This window comes from Mytilus trossulus, chromosome 3 (genome assembly GCF_036588685.1).
Source record: "Mytilus trossulus isolate FHL-02 chromosome 3, PNRI_Mtr1.1.1.hap1, whole genome shotgun sequence".
NCBI classification, from domain to species: domain Eukaryota; kingdom Metazoa; phylum Mollusca; class Bivalvia; order Mytilida; family Mytilidae; genus Mytilus; species Mytilus trossulus.
Window position 1 is genome coordinate 13,395,937 of NC_086375.1, and position 13,602 is coordinate 13,409,538.

The window sequence follows — 13,602 nt, forward strand, 5'->3', positions numbered from 1 at the left end:
TCAATGGTTAAAGTTTCCTGTGGAAATGCTACCCCTTCTGGGATAAAAAGTAAAACATAAAAATACCTAACTCTGAGGAAAATTCATAACAGTAAGTCCCTAATCAAATGGTAAAATCAAACGAATCGAAAACTGACACAAATACTGGTTAAGCAATATCTAATATTCAATGACACTGTCTCATCTTAATATTCACAAAGTTAGTTCTACTCTTTAAGAACATCAAATCAATGCATCTATCAGCTGGTGCATATTAAAAAAATTAAAATGTCATATATGTATAGATTGTCATCATCATTTTTTTGTCTCTTATAAAAGTACAAAAGTAAATACACTACGGTCATAACATTAAGGAAGTAAACAGTTTTTGTAATAACTTTCAGGAATGAAACTTACAAATATGTCTTTATAAGCATGAAAGGTAGCCCAATTAAATATATTTATATTCATTTCAAATTTTTCTGACCTTTTTTTAAAAAAACACATTTTTAATACATTTCCTTTTTATAATTAACATTTATCAAAATTGAACAATTAAACTCCATAATATATTTCAATAGGAAATAAATATAATGTCAGCTTTTAAAATTTCTTCCAGCTAAGTCATAAGATATTTAATTTCAAATAACTAAAAAATGCTGATAAAAATGAATCAAATACAAATATCAAAACTCATACAAGTAACTCTTTTCCTTTATTATTCAACATTTGATGAATCTTTTTAATAAAATAATGACTTGTTATCATGGGAACTCTTTTAATGTAGTAGAGTTAAGCCAATTAGAAAATTATCTGTAAACATGATTTTAATTATAGATTATTGTTGATCATCTTAACGAGATTGATTTTCTCGCTTGAGCTGGTACAGCGAAAGTGAGAAAAGCAATAGAGTTGAGATGACCAATAATAATCTGTTTATCGCTATTTTACCTATGACGACGTTGTCAATTTCATGTCAATTTCGTTAGCAACGCCACATGGCCTCCTTAGTTTCTAGCGATAATTTTTCCATCTCAAACAAGAAGCATGGTATGAAAATTATCACAAAAAAAGATCAAAAGAAAAATGCACAAAATAGCGATAATACATATTATACATACATCTTCTTCTGTGATGAAATCTTCTTCGTCATCATCTCGATATTTCTAAAAATAGAAATTAAAATATGTAATAGATTGAATATAATACATGAATATTTAGGGACCATTTCATGATGTATATACAATACATGAACAATTTCAGGCCTGTAGCCAGGAATTTCCAAGGGGGGGGGGTTTGTTGGACTCACAAACTCGACTTTAACAGTCACAATTCGAACAGAACATTGACTTTAACAGTGCTTATTTGTTTTCAAGGGGGGAGTTCGATCAAACCCCCCGAACCCCCCTGGCTACGGGTATGATCTAGGGACCATTTCATGATGTATGAGGAACTTAAATACTATCAACATATTAAATGACAGGCCTTTTTATTGATCAGGTTTCTGTCGCTATATTCTTCTTCTTATGTTGGGGACTACTGTTTGTCTATTTTCTTTTCCTTTGATATTGAGCCTGGGGGATAGTTTGCAATGGCATTTCCTTTTTTTACTTGACTAATGTTTTTAACTGACACGTACCTTAGTATTATTTTTTCTCTACCAATCCATACCCATATTTAGAGATTAAATTAAGTAAGGTTCATCATTTTTTTCAGACAAAACTATGTAAACAGAACCACTTTAAATCTTTACATAATGAGAGAATAGTATATATCTCACTTTGTAAATAAAATCAAAGAAACTGTCCTCTTCTTCCTCCTCCCGAGTAAACCTCTGAGATTTGGGTTTTTTCCTCGACTGAAATCCTAAAAAATAATAAATATATCGTAGATTCATGGCCTCTAAATGTTTTTCGCTACAATAGAATACTGTAAATTTTCAAATTATTTTTCTATAAAATTCACAAAAATAAATGGCTTGCAAAAATTAGTTAGTTTACAGTATGTGAATTTTACATAGAAATGTATATTTTTTTGAGAAATCACATCATATTGGGGCAACCTTAAAAAATTGTTTGATGTTGCCATGCATTGTAGGTTTGGGTAGGTAGGTAGAAATTATGTTTTTTCTTATCACTTGCCAAATGATAATATCTATACATAATAGAGGAGAATATTCAAATTCAAACTTACATTAGGATGATAAGTATCTTAAACAAAAGACAGATTTGAGTATCATTTGACATTTATCGTGGTGACATATTGAACTGTTTGATAAATAGTCATCAGCTGTTTATCTGTTATATGTTTGAACTTTAATAAACATTATAATGTGCATATATATAAAAATACAATAATTCAAATTGTAGAAAACAATTGCCATCTTCAAATGATCTTCCCTGAAAATGCCTTAAATATTTGCCACTGAACATTAAGCAAACAAGTCTCCAATTTATCATCATGATACAAATTTCCTTATTTTTTTAAATTATTTTTTATTACTGTTCATTGCCTTTATTTCTTAATATTGTGTCACAGATGTTACTATAAATACTATACTATTTATATTTCTAGAAATGCATAGAATCCAAGTAGCAAGTTTTATTTATTAAATGATGTAATAGACAATGATAAACCTCAGTATAATAACTGCAAACCAATTAACTTTTGCAAGAGTTTTATTTATTGGGACTTTAAAAGGTACCAAAAAAATAAAAAGGACAAAAATACTGAATTCCAAGGAAAATTCAAATGAGAAAGTCCCTAATCAAATGGCAAACTCGAAAGCTGAAACAATCAAATAAATGAATGGAAAACAGCTGTCAGTTTCCTGACTTGGTACAGGTATTTCCTTATGTAGAAAATATATGTTGCAAAATTCAAAAGCTTAGAAAATAACTATAATATATTGCCTTGAAGTTTAGTAGAAAGGGCTTCCCAGGTAAGGGGAACAGTGGGATCCCTCTAACATGTTTAACCCTGCCAAATTCTTAGTATGTGCCTATTCCAAGTCAGGAGCCTGTAATTCAGCGGTTGTTTGTTTATGTGTTACATATTTGTTTTTTGTTCATATTTTTGTACACAAATTAAGACCGTTAGTTTTCTCATTTGAATTGTTTTACATTTGACATTTTGGAGCATTTTATAAGGGACTAAGCGGTACAGAGACCTAAAATTATTGTGCCATTTGGTCTTTTGTGGAGAGTTATCTCATTGGCAATCATACCACATCTTCTCTTTTATATTCATACGTAAAAGAGTCTGCAAAAATAAGTTGGTTATTGTTAATTGAGAAATTATTACAGGGTAAATCATATTCATAACTCAAAACAGAAATAAAGATAAACTACTTACTTCTTTGAAAAACAAAATCTCCGAATACATCGACAAACAACTTTCTGAAGAACCAAGACTGAAAAAATATAGAGAAGAAATGATCCTTTGTTGACATGAAATAATTACATGCCCATTAAAAATGAAAACTAATTCAATGGAAATTAATTTAGATTGGCAATACCATGATTTGCTTTATCTACAAGGACCCTTATCTTATCCATGTTTTTATTTGTTTTTTAACACTCTAACATCATAGTCCATTATGCTGAAACAAGAATGTGTCCTTTAATCCTTAGAGATGCCTAACTAATAGTGTTCGGTCTGGGTGTCCATAGTTTCTTCTGTACTTCTGTCCCGCTTAAGGTTAAAGTTTTTGGTCAAAGTAGTTTTTGCTGGAGTTAAAGTCCTATCAACTATGAGGGTATCATCAGCTCAGTAGTCAGTGCTTCGGTACTGACATGATTTAACCAACTTTATTAAAATTGTCCATTTATAAATTTTGAAATTATTATAAAACTAAGGTTTCAACTCCCTCAGACAAAGTTGACTTTAGATGAATTTGGCTATCTTTTTTTAGGTATTTTTAAAATATAGCTCTTCAAATATTTTCAGTATTTATATATCTTCAGAGTTCAAATGTTTGGCATTCAGCGTTCCTGATGAAGGTAAATCCAGAAAAGCGCTTTGGACGCATTTAAATCATTAAATGTGTTGTTTTCCATTTTTTATAAAACTTAATCCAGAAAAACACTGTATATGCAATAAATAAAGTATCTGTGATGTTTTAAAACTGATCTTGAAAAAACATACAGCATAGCTTTCTTCATCATCTTCTTCAAGATCTTCATCAGTAAAATCTTCTTCTTCGTCGTCAGTTTCATAGCAGTACTGACATCCACAACTTTGACAGCATCCTCCTACTATCCTGTTCACTAGAAAACAAAATATAAATGGTATAAGTATTGATAGGGGGTCTCATTTGGGGGATGTGGATCCAGGATCCAGCTTATTGTTTTGTCAGAATGCATATCCTGCTTCTGGCATGTAATTTCCTGTGTCCACCCAACTTCGTTTCCTGTTTTCCTGTTAAATTATTTTACTTTCATAGCTCACACTTAAAAAAAATCAACCAATCCCACGTCAGGCTTACACCCCAATGAGACCCACTTCATAAGCACAAGATTACAAAGGCAAATTTCAATTCTTAAGTATAAGTATGAACAGACCTGCATATTTTCTTGTTAGCTGGAAATAAGCTTGACTAAGTCTCTGAAATGTCTCAGTAGCACCAGGATCATCTGGATTCTAGAAAATATAAAAAAAATCTGAAACTGTTATACAAGATAGTGTCCACAAGTCAACACATGGATGCCCAATCTGCACTATCATTTCCTATTTTCAGTGGACTGTAAAATTGGAATATTGCTGATATAAATATCTGACAAGAAATGTATGAAATGTACAAGAAAGATTGCTTACAATTCAATTCTTATATTCAATTTCCAAAGGGGAATAACTCTTTAAAAATAATTGATTATCTAACTTTCTTTTAAATACTTCAATCTGCACCATCATTTTCTATGTTCAGTGGAATGTAAAATTGGATTATTGCTGATATAAATATTTGACAAGAAATGTACAAGAGAGATGGCTTACAATGCAATTCTATATACATATTAAATTTCCAAAGGGGAATAACTTTTTAATAAATAATTGATTATCCAACTTTCTTTTAAATACTTCCTTCAAACTAAATCACCTATATTTTTGTAAAACTAAAAACCCATTGAATAATATTTTTACAAACCTTGTCTGGGTGATGCTGTAAAGCTAGTTTTTTGTATTTCTTTTTAATATCCTCTGAAAAAAAATTGAAAAAACTTTTAAGGCAAAATGTCTATTTTCTACATTTACTTATCACTATTTCATGTATTCCCAAAAGTAAACCTTGTGATAAGGATTTCCTAACAGAGTATAATAATTGTTAGAAAATTTTAAAAGTCAACTTGTGTTTTCTACATAAGACTATTTAACTGAAATTTGTTAATGTTCAACATCACTAACCATATGATGTCTTGCAACTTTGGGATATATACATGTATATTGATACTACATCTTGTAAATGTTGTGAATGGAATAATGAACTTTATCGGTTGTCCAATTGTCTATATCACTCTGCTCAGCTCTTAATATTATTCCATATCACTGCTTTGTGACATCAAATACTTTGACCCAGCCTTAATAACTTTGACCCAGACATGTTTTTTTCTACGTAAATTAAATCAAGTTTTAATTTAATCAGTCAGAGCTCTGACATAAACAAGTCAGAATGAACTGACTTCTTCAAGTCAGAAAATGTTTTGAAATTCTGACCTGTACGGGTCAATTTTTGTTTTGCGTAGTTTTCCATCGAGTCCGTCAAACCAGAAGTTATTTTGAATTTGCCGCCGATCTAAGACACATACGATCACGTGGTTTTTTGCGAGAGATCACGTGTTTGAGAGTCGTTGTTTTGGGAGTTTCTCGAACGAGAAGTTATTGAAAATATAGTGATTATTTACGTTTTTTTAGTGAAAATCTAGGTCAATGTGGTCATTTTCAGATGGTAATTCATATTACCTCCGTATTTTCATGGCCATTTTAATATTTTTTACGTGTAAAGAAGGTCTTTGCAAGTGATTTTGTTGCTGTTTTATGAAGGCGCGTGACCTGTAAATACGGACGCGTGGCCTTTGAGATGACCTGGTGTCTGACAATTCTGACTTGTTCAGGTCAGAAAATGTTGTTATGATAATGAACTGTTATTTTCGGGAGACAACTCGTGTTGTCTTAAACAGTATTAACATTATTAACCAGTCAGTGCAATTTTAAAAGTGAAATTATTGCTTTAAGATGAACATCGTCACGTGATTTTTCTATTTTTAAACTCAATCATGAATTGACTTTTAAACCTTTCCGAGTTTGCGGCTTATTAAATATATTTGTTTTTTCGTTTCTCCCAATGAGAAAAACGATCTTTTGAATATTGATATTCATGAAAATGAAATGAAAATCGGAATAAGTTAAATAAAGGAAAAAGGAAGGGAGGGTTTAACTAAAGAACCAAATATTTTTTTAGTTTTATTTAAAAAAAAAAAGGATTTTAACTTGAGAACATTAAAAGATTCACAAAACGGGTTTTCAGTTATGATTATGGAATATGATATTAAAAATAAATCAAATGAAATGTAGGGTGAGTCTCAAAGGGATAACCCCTACTCCTGTCATTTAACTTGTGAACAGTCGAGAATCTAGTCCAAATAATTATGACGTCTTGAAAGGCTATTATAAGTTTTTTCTTTGACGCCTTACTTGATGTAAGGCGTCAATGAAAAAAAATATAATAGCCTTTCAAGACGTCATAATTATTTGGACTATCGAGAATCCTGCCCCCTAAACTCAATTTGTTCTCTCTGTAAAGTATCATGAAATATACCAGGCAAGTCTCTATGGGTCGCCCCACCCCTTGTCATTTGAGAAAAATCTTACATCTTGAAAATGATAAGATCCCCTTTAAACCATATATATTCCTTTTTATAATGTCAAATTGATTTGAATGAAATATACTGGGCTAGTCTCTGGGTTTAACCCCCCCTTGCCATTTGTGAATGTTCTCATATTTTGTAAACGGTCGAGATCCCCACCCATAAACCATATATATTCTTGTATGGGAAAATAAAACAAACCCAATGAAATATAGGGGAAGTCCCTTGGGGGGGGGGGTCACACCACCCCTCCTGTGTGAAAACATGTAAATGGTCAAGACCCCCACAACTGTACCATATATATAGGTGTAAGTGACAACAAGACAAATCAAATGAAATAAAGATAAAGTCCCTTGGGGTCACCCCACTCCCTTATGTTTGTAAATTTGTAAGCGGTTGAGATCCCCACCCCTTAAGCCTATATATTATTATATGGGACAATACAACGAATCAAATAAAATAAAGGGAAAGTCCATGGGGGTCATCCCCATCCACCTTTCTGAAATGGTCTGGATCACCACCCCTTAACCGTATAATATTCCTGTTCGTCATTTCAAGAAGATTTGAATGACATACAGGGTCAATCCCTAGAAGTTACTTACATGTATGCATATCACTTTACTAGACCAAACCAATTTTTACTTGAACTTGCTCAATGTCAGGCGACCATGGGAATGACAAATTATTGGAGCTTTGTTTGAGAGACCTCCTAACAGCGTCCTCTTACAATTATTTTTATTTGCTGAGAGACCACCTTTACATATTATATTGATCAGTGTTTGTGCAAACAGAATTGTCTATTCAGTATTATTTTCCTCTCACATGAATCACTTCTTATTAATTACATGGCATATATGTTTTCCTATGAAGTTACCGTACGCATCTATAATTCTTACCCCAGATGCATAGCCACATAAAGCATTAACCTTTTATTTAAAATATAGATAGTCTTTGTTTCTACAGAAGTGAGAAGAACATTGGAAGTCAGTATGTTCCGACTTATAAAAGTCTGAATGAAACGCGCGTCTGGCATACTACATGTAAATGACAATCCTGGTACTTTTGATAACTATTCTGACTTTAATTCAATAAGACTCAGAATGATCTGAAGATACTGACTTGTTTTTAATGTTATGAGTATTTAAGAATATGAATGCTCTTGCCATGCTAGTACCATAAGAAATCCTGACAAGATTTTGTTCCCAAAAAATCTATATTAAAAATAACAAGTGTACGATTGAACATAATTACAAAGTTATAAATGTTGCTAAAAAATCTATTTAAAAACACCCAATAGATAGTTATCTTTCAACTTTTACATGTATTTAAAAAACAGTGAAAATATTATGTATTATATATATGTACCGCTTCTTGAAGGACAACAAAGTCACCAAACTTAGTCTGATTTTCTAAGTATTTTCTCCTCAACATTTTTTTAAAACAGAACATAATTTGACCTATTTAAGTCAGTTTACAGGAGAAGAAAAAAATCCGATCAAACTAGGTTTCTTCATCTTAGCCCCCCCCCCCCCCTTTTTTCTCCTTATCTGAATCTTCTACTGTTGAGTTAATTAATTGATATTTTTTTTTTAAGAAACAATTCAGTCAAATGGTTTTTGGAATAATGTTTTTACAATCAAAAGTTTTATATGTTAACATAACAGAAAAAAAGTCATGAAAATACAAAAATAAAATAAATTTTTAAGATATTAATTTGATGAAATTTGTTAACAAAATACATTTGAATATAAAATATACCAAATACATTTTTTTATAGTCCTCATTATTGTGACTTTGGGGGACCTTATTTCGTCAGTCTTTTATATGGTTTCCCATACATTTTAAAATCAATATGAAAATCCTAGACTTAAAAGTTGAAATAAGTTTAGTTTTGACTGACTCTTTGAAGTCAGAACATGAATTTGACCAGTTAAAGTCAGTTTACAGAGATAAATTAAATCCAATGAAAACTATGTCTTCTTCTTCTAAGCCCCCCCCCCCCCCTTTTTTCCCATTATCTGAATCTGCTACTGTTGGGTTAATTAATTGATAGGTTTATTAGAAACAATTCAGTCAAATCGTTTAAAATTAATATATTCTGATTTTCCAATACATTCTTAAATGCATATGACAATGCCAGACTAAAACGTTGTACTAATTAGCTAAAGTGAAGTTTTTGACTGACTCTTTGAAGTCAGAACATAATTTGACCTGTTAAAGTCAGTTGACAGGGAAAAAATGTCCAATCAAAACTAGGTCTTCTTCCTTTAAGCCCCCTCCATATCTGAATCTGCTACTGTTGAGTTAATTAATTCATATTTTTTTTTAAGAATCAATTCAGTCAAATGGTTTTTAAAATAATGTTTTTTTAAAACCAAAAGTTCCAAATCTTAATTTAACAGAAAAAAGTCATGAAAATACAGAAATAATACAATATTTTTTTTTAAATAATTTGATGAAAATCTTTAGAAATCAAAATACATTTGAATATTGAATATATCAATTAAAAATGTTCCATCATTTTTAAATCAATATGAAAATCCTGGCCTTAAAAGTTGAAATTAGTTTAGTTTTGACAGACTCTTTGAAGTCAGAACATGATTTGACCTGATAAAGTCAGTTTACAGGTGGGAAAATCCAATTAAACTAGGTTTCTTCATCTTAGCATCCCCCTTTTTCTTTATCTGAATCTGCTACTGTTGATTTTAATTAATTGATAATTTTTTTTAAGAAACAATTCAGTCAAATGGTTTTTAGAATATTTTTTTTACAACTATAAGTTCTATATGTAAAAAAATCATGAAAATGCAGAAATAGAATAAATTTTTAAGATATTAATTTGATATAATTTGTTAACAAAATACATTTAAATATAAAATATACCAAATACATTTTTTTATAGTCCTCATTATTGTGACTTTGGGGGACCTTATTTCGTCAGTCTTTTATCTGGTTTCCCATACATTTTAAAATCAATATGAAAATCCTAGACTTAATTAAGTTGAAATAAGTTTAGTTTTGACTGACTCTTTGAAGTCAGAACATGAATTTGACCTGTAAAAGTCAGTTTACAGAGATAAATTAAATCCAATGAAAACTATGCCCCCCCCCCTTTTCCCCTTATCTGAATCTGCTACTGTTGGGTTAATTGATTGATAGGTTTATTAGAAACGATTCAGTCAAATGGTTAAAAATAATTTATTTTACAACCAAAAGTTCCATGTGTTAACTTACCAGAAAAGAAAGGTCATGAAAATACAGAAATATAATAATAATTTCAAGATGATTTGATGAAATTTGTAAACAAAATATATTTGAATATAAAATATACCAAAGACATTTTTTTATAGTCCTTGTTATTGTGACTTTATTATTGGGTGTCTTTTATCTGATTTTCCAATACATTCTTAAATGCATATGACAATGCCAGACTAAAAAGTTGTACTAATAAGCTAAAGTGAAGTTTTTGACTGACTCTTTGAAGTCGGAACATAATTTGCAAATTATATATTTGAATATTGAATATGCAAAATAAACTTTTTTATAGTCCTCATTATTGAGCCGTATGGGGACCTTATTTCGTCAGTCTTTTATCTGGCTTTTCCGTACATTTTTAAATCAATATGAAAAAACTAGACTATAAAGTTGAAATAAGTTTAGTTGGGACTGACTCTTTGAAGTCAGAACACGATTTGACCTGTTAAAGTCAGTTGACAGGGAAAAAATGTCCAATCAAAACTAGGTCTTCTTTCTTTAAGCCCCCTCCATATCTGAATCTGCTACTGTAGAGTTAATTAATTCATTATTTTTTTCAATCTTATTAAAATAAGTTCTCATTACTTGCTCCTTGATTTTTTTATATGTCGCACACGGCGACATATAAAAAATCGAGGAGCAAGTGATGAGAATTTATTTTAATAAGATTGAATTTTTTTTAAGAAACAATTCAGTCAAATGGTTTTTAAAATAATGTTTTTTTTTTAAAACCAAAAGTTCCAAATATTAATTTAACAGAAATTAGTCATGAAAAAACAGAAATATAATAATTTTTTTAAGATAATTTGAAGAAATTTGTTAACAAAATATATTTGAATTTTAAATACTAGTATACCATACACTTTTTTATAGTCCTCATTTTTGTGACTTTATTATTGGGTGTCTTTTATCTGAGTTTCTTATACATTCTTAAATGCATATGACAATCCCAGACTTAAAGTTGCAATACTTAATTAAAGTATAGTATTTTACTGACTCCTTGAAGTCAGAACATAATGTGACTTGTTCAAGTCAGTTTGCACTTAAAGGATTTACCTCAATGAAATATTAAGATATCAAAAATATACCAAATTATCTTTTATATAGGTCTTACAATTGTGACTTAATATTTGTGATTTTTTTTCCTACTTGTATCCATACATTCTAACTATTACATCACAATCATGATAATGCCCGACTATTACAGAACTTTGCAAACCATTTAGTTTTTGACGGACTCTTTTAAGTCAGAACATGATTTGACCTGTTCAAGTCAGTTTGAAGAACAAAATTTCAAATCAAAGCGAAGTGATCTTCCTCTTAGTCTTACCCCCCTTCTGAATCTGCCACTGTTGAGTTTATTTATTAATAAGTTTTTTAAGAAACAATTAAATCAAATGGTCATTTATCTTAGAGGATCTTGCATGTAGTTTACGTGTCTTTTATCTGACTCTTCCATACATAACATTAATATCATACATGTATGGCAATGTCTGACTTAAAAAATTCAAAATTTCCATAAACTTAGCTTTTGACTGATTTTTTTAAGTAAGAACATGATTTGACCTGTTTAAGTCAATTTGTCTGAACATGCCCATTTGACCTGTTAAAGTCAATTTGCCTGAACATGATTTGACCTGTTAAAGTCAGATTGCAGAACAAATTTTCAAATCAATGATAGGTGTACAATATTAATGAGTTCCTTTAAGCCCTGCTTCTGAATCTGCGAATTTATTATTTGATAAATGTTTAGAAACAATTTAGTCAAATGGTTATTTATTTTAGGGGATCTTAAGATACATTTCCTATATTCTGACGTTCCCATACTTTCATTTCATATCATATGTCAGTGCCCCACTCTAAAAATTGCAATACAATTAGTTTTGGACTGACTGTTAAAAGTCAAAACATGATTTGACTTGTTTAAAAGAAAATGCATTTAAATATTGAATATACCAAATATTTTTTTTATAGTCCTCATTGTGACTTGAGGGGACCTTATTTCCTCTGTGCTATATCTGGCTTTCCAATACATTTTTAAATCAATATGACAGAACTAGACTTGGTTGAAATAAGTTTAGTTTTGACTGACTTTTTTAAGTCAGAACATAGTGTGACTTGTTTGAGTCAGTTAGCACAGCAGTATTTACCTCAATGAAATATTAAAATAATAAATGTTTTGCTCTTGATAAATTTAGCTAAAGGTGGATGAGAATAGATCCTTTATTTTTTCCTTGGAAGATTGAAGGTATTGTCATGGTACTAGTAAATGTATCCAATATTGTATTTTGTAAATCTTTTGATATTGACAGAAAATTGTATGATCCATTTTTTCTCCCCTGGTTTTTGTTTGTATTTTGAAATGATTAAATTCAATGAGATAAATATTTTATGTTAAGATTCTGGAAAGAAGAAGGTTTGATGAGCCCCACTTTTTAAACTCTTTGATTGGAAACAAGTAATCACTATATTTTTATGGAGATTGATAACAAAGTGGTAGTAATGACTGCTTCAAGTCAGAACAAAAAATGACCTCTCTAAGTCAAAATGCATCAAAAAGGGACATAAATCTAATTAGAATATGACGATATTAAGTCACAATATTTTGTGCAAAAGCTGACCTGTGGAAGTCATTTTATGATAAATTAAAGTCTGACATAAACTGACCTGTACAAGTCATATTCGGTTGAGTGCAAGAAGGGAGACAACTCTTACATCAAATTATATCTGACCTATGGAAGTCATTTTATTCTGACTTGTTTATGTCAGAGCTCTGACTGTTAATTTTAAATCATAATTGACAATTGTTTTACCTGAACAGTAATTAAATAACGAAGACAGTTCTTATGGAATTATTTTTTTTTATAATATTAGATCTGAGCTTGTGATTAATAGCCAGGTGTGAATTAAAAACACAGGTAAAGAGATTAGCGACCATTAGCCAATATTTCCAAGAAGCATTACTTTAGTCATTTTGAGGGCCTTCAAGATTATAACACTATACTGTAGTGGCAGACAGTTTTAATACAGGAAAGGGATAACAAAACAAAAACAAGTTCAAAATGCAAAATTTAGAAACTTGATCTCAACGAAATGATCGAAATGAATTCTGTTAAAAAATGAAATTTGACCTAAATCCAAATTACTGATTTAGAAAAAATGCTTTCAGTTTAGGACAAGACTGACAAATATGACCGTTTCCACACCCTTGTACTGGATATATACTATCTTATGAACATATACAAGCTTCTGTCCAAGTTAGGTAGAAATCCAGGATAGTTTAAGGAAGTTTTTAAAATTTCCAATACCTTTACCACAGAGTGAATATTTGTGGACGACGGTAGACATCAAAAGTGCGCCTTTGGGTTGATCCGGCCCAAGTCAATCGGGCCCCAACAAAAATATATTTTATAAGGAACAAAAATAAAGAAATACATTAATTGTAATTCATAAATGTGTGTGATTTTTATTATAATGTAAACATGGTAGAAAGGTTTACGGTAAAAAA

The 13,602-nt window shown here is 30.3% G+C and overlaps 1 protein-coding gene across 1 annotated transcript in view; it reads right to left on the minus strand.

Moving 5' to 3' along the window:
• LOC134710190 (uncharacterized) overlaps positions 1-13,602 on the minus strand; it is a 44,261-nt gene that overhangs the window by 29,114 nt on the left and 1,545 nt on the right. The window contains exons 2-7 of the mRNA XM_063570416.1: positions 5,123-5,175; positions 4,542-4,620; positions 4,126-4,247; positions 3,334-3,391; positions 1,760-1,845; positions 1,101-1,145 (exon numbers count right to left, since the gene is read on the minus strand). Of these exons, the coding sequence (XP_063426486.1) occupies positions 1,101-1,145; positions 1,760-1,845; positions 3,334-3,391; positions 4,126-4,247; positions 4,542-4,620; positions 5,123-5,175 (443 nt within the window). The remainder of the gene's footprint in view (positions 1-1,100; positions 1,146-1,759; positions 1,846-3,333; positions 3,392-4,125; positions 4,248-4,541; positions 4,621-5,122; positions 5,176-13,602) is intronic.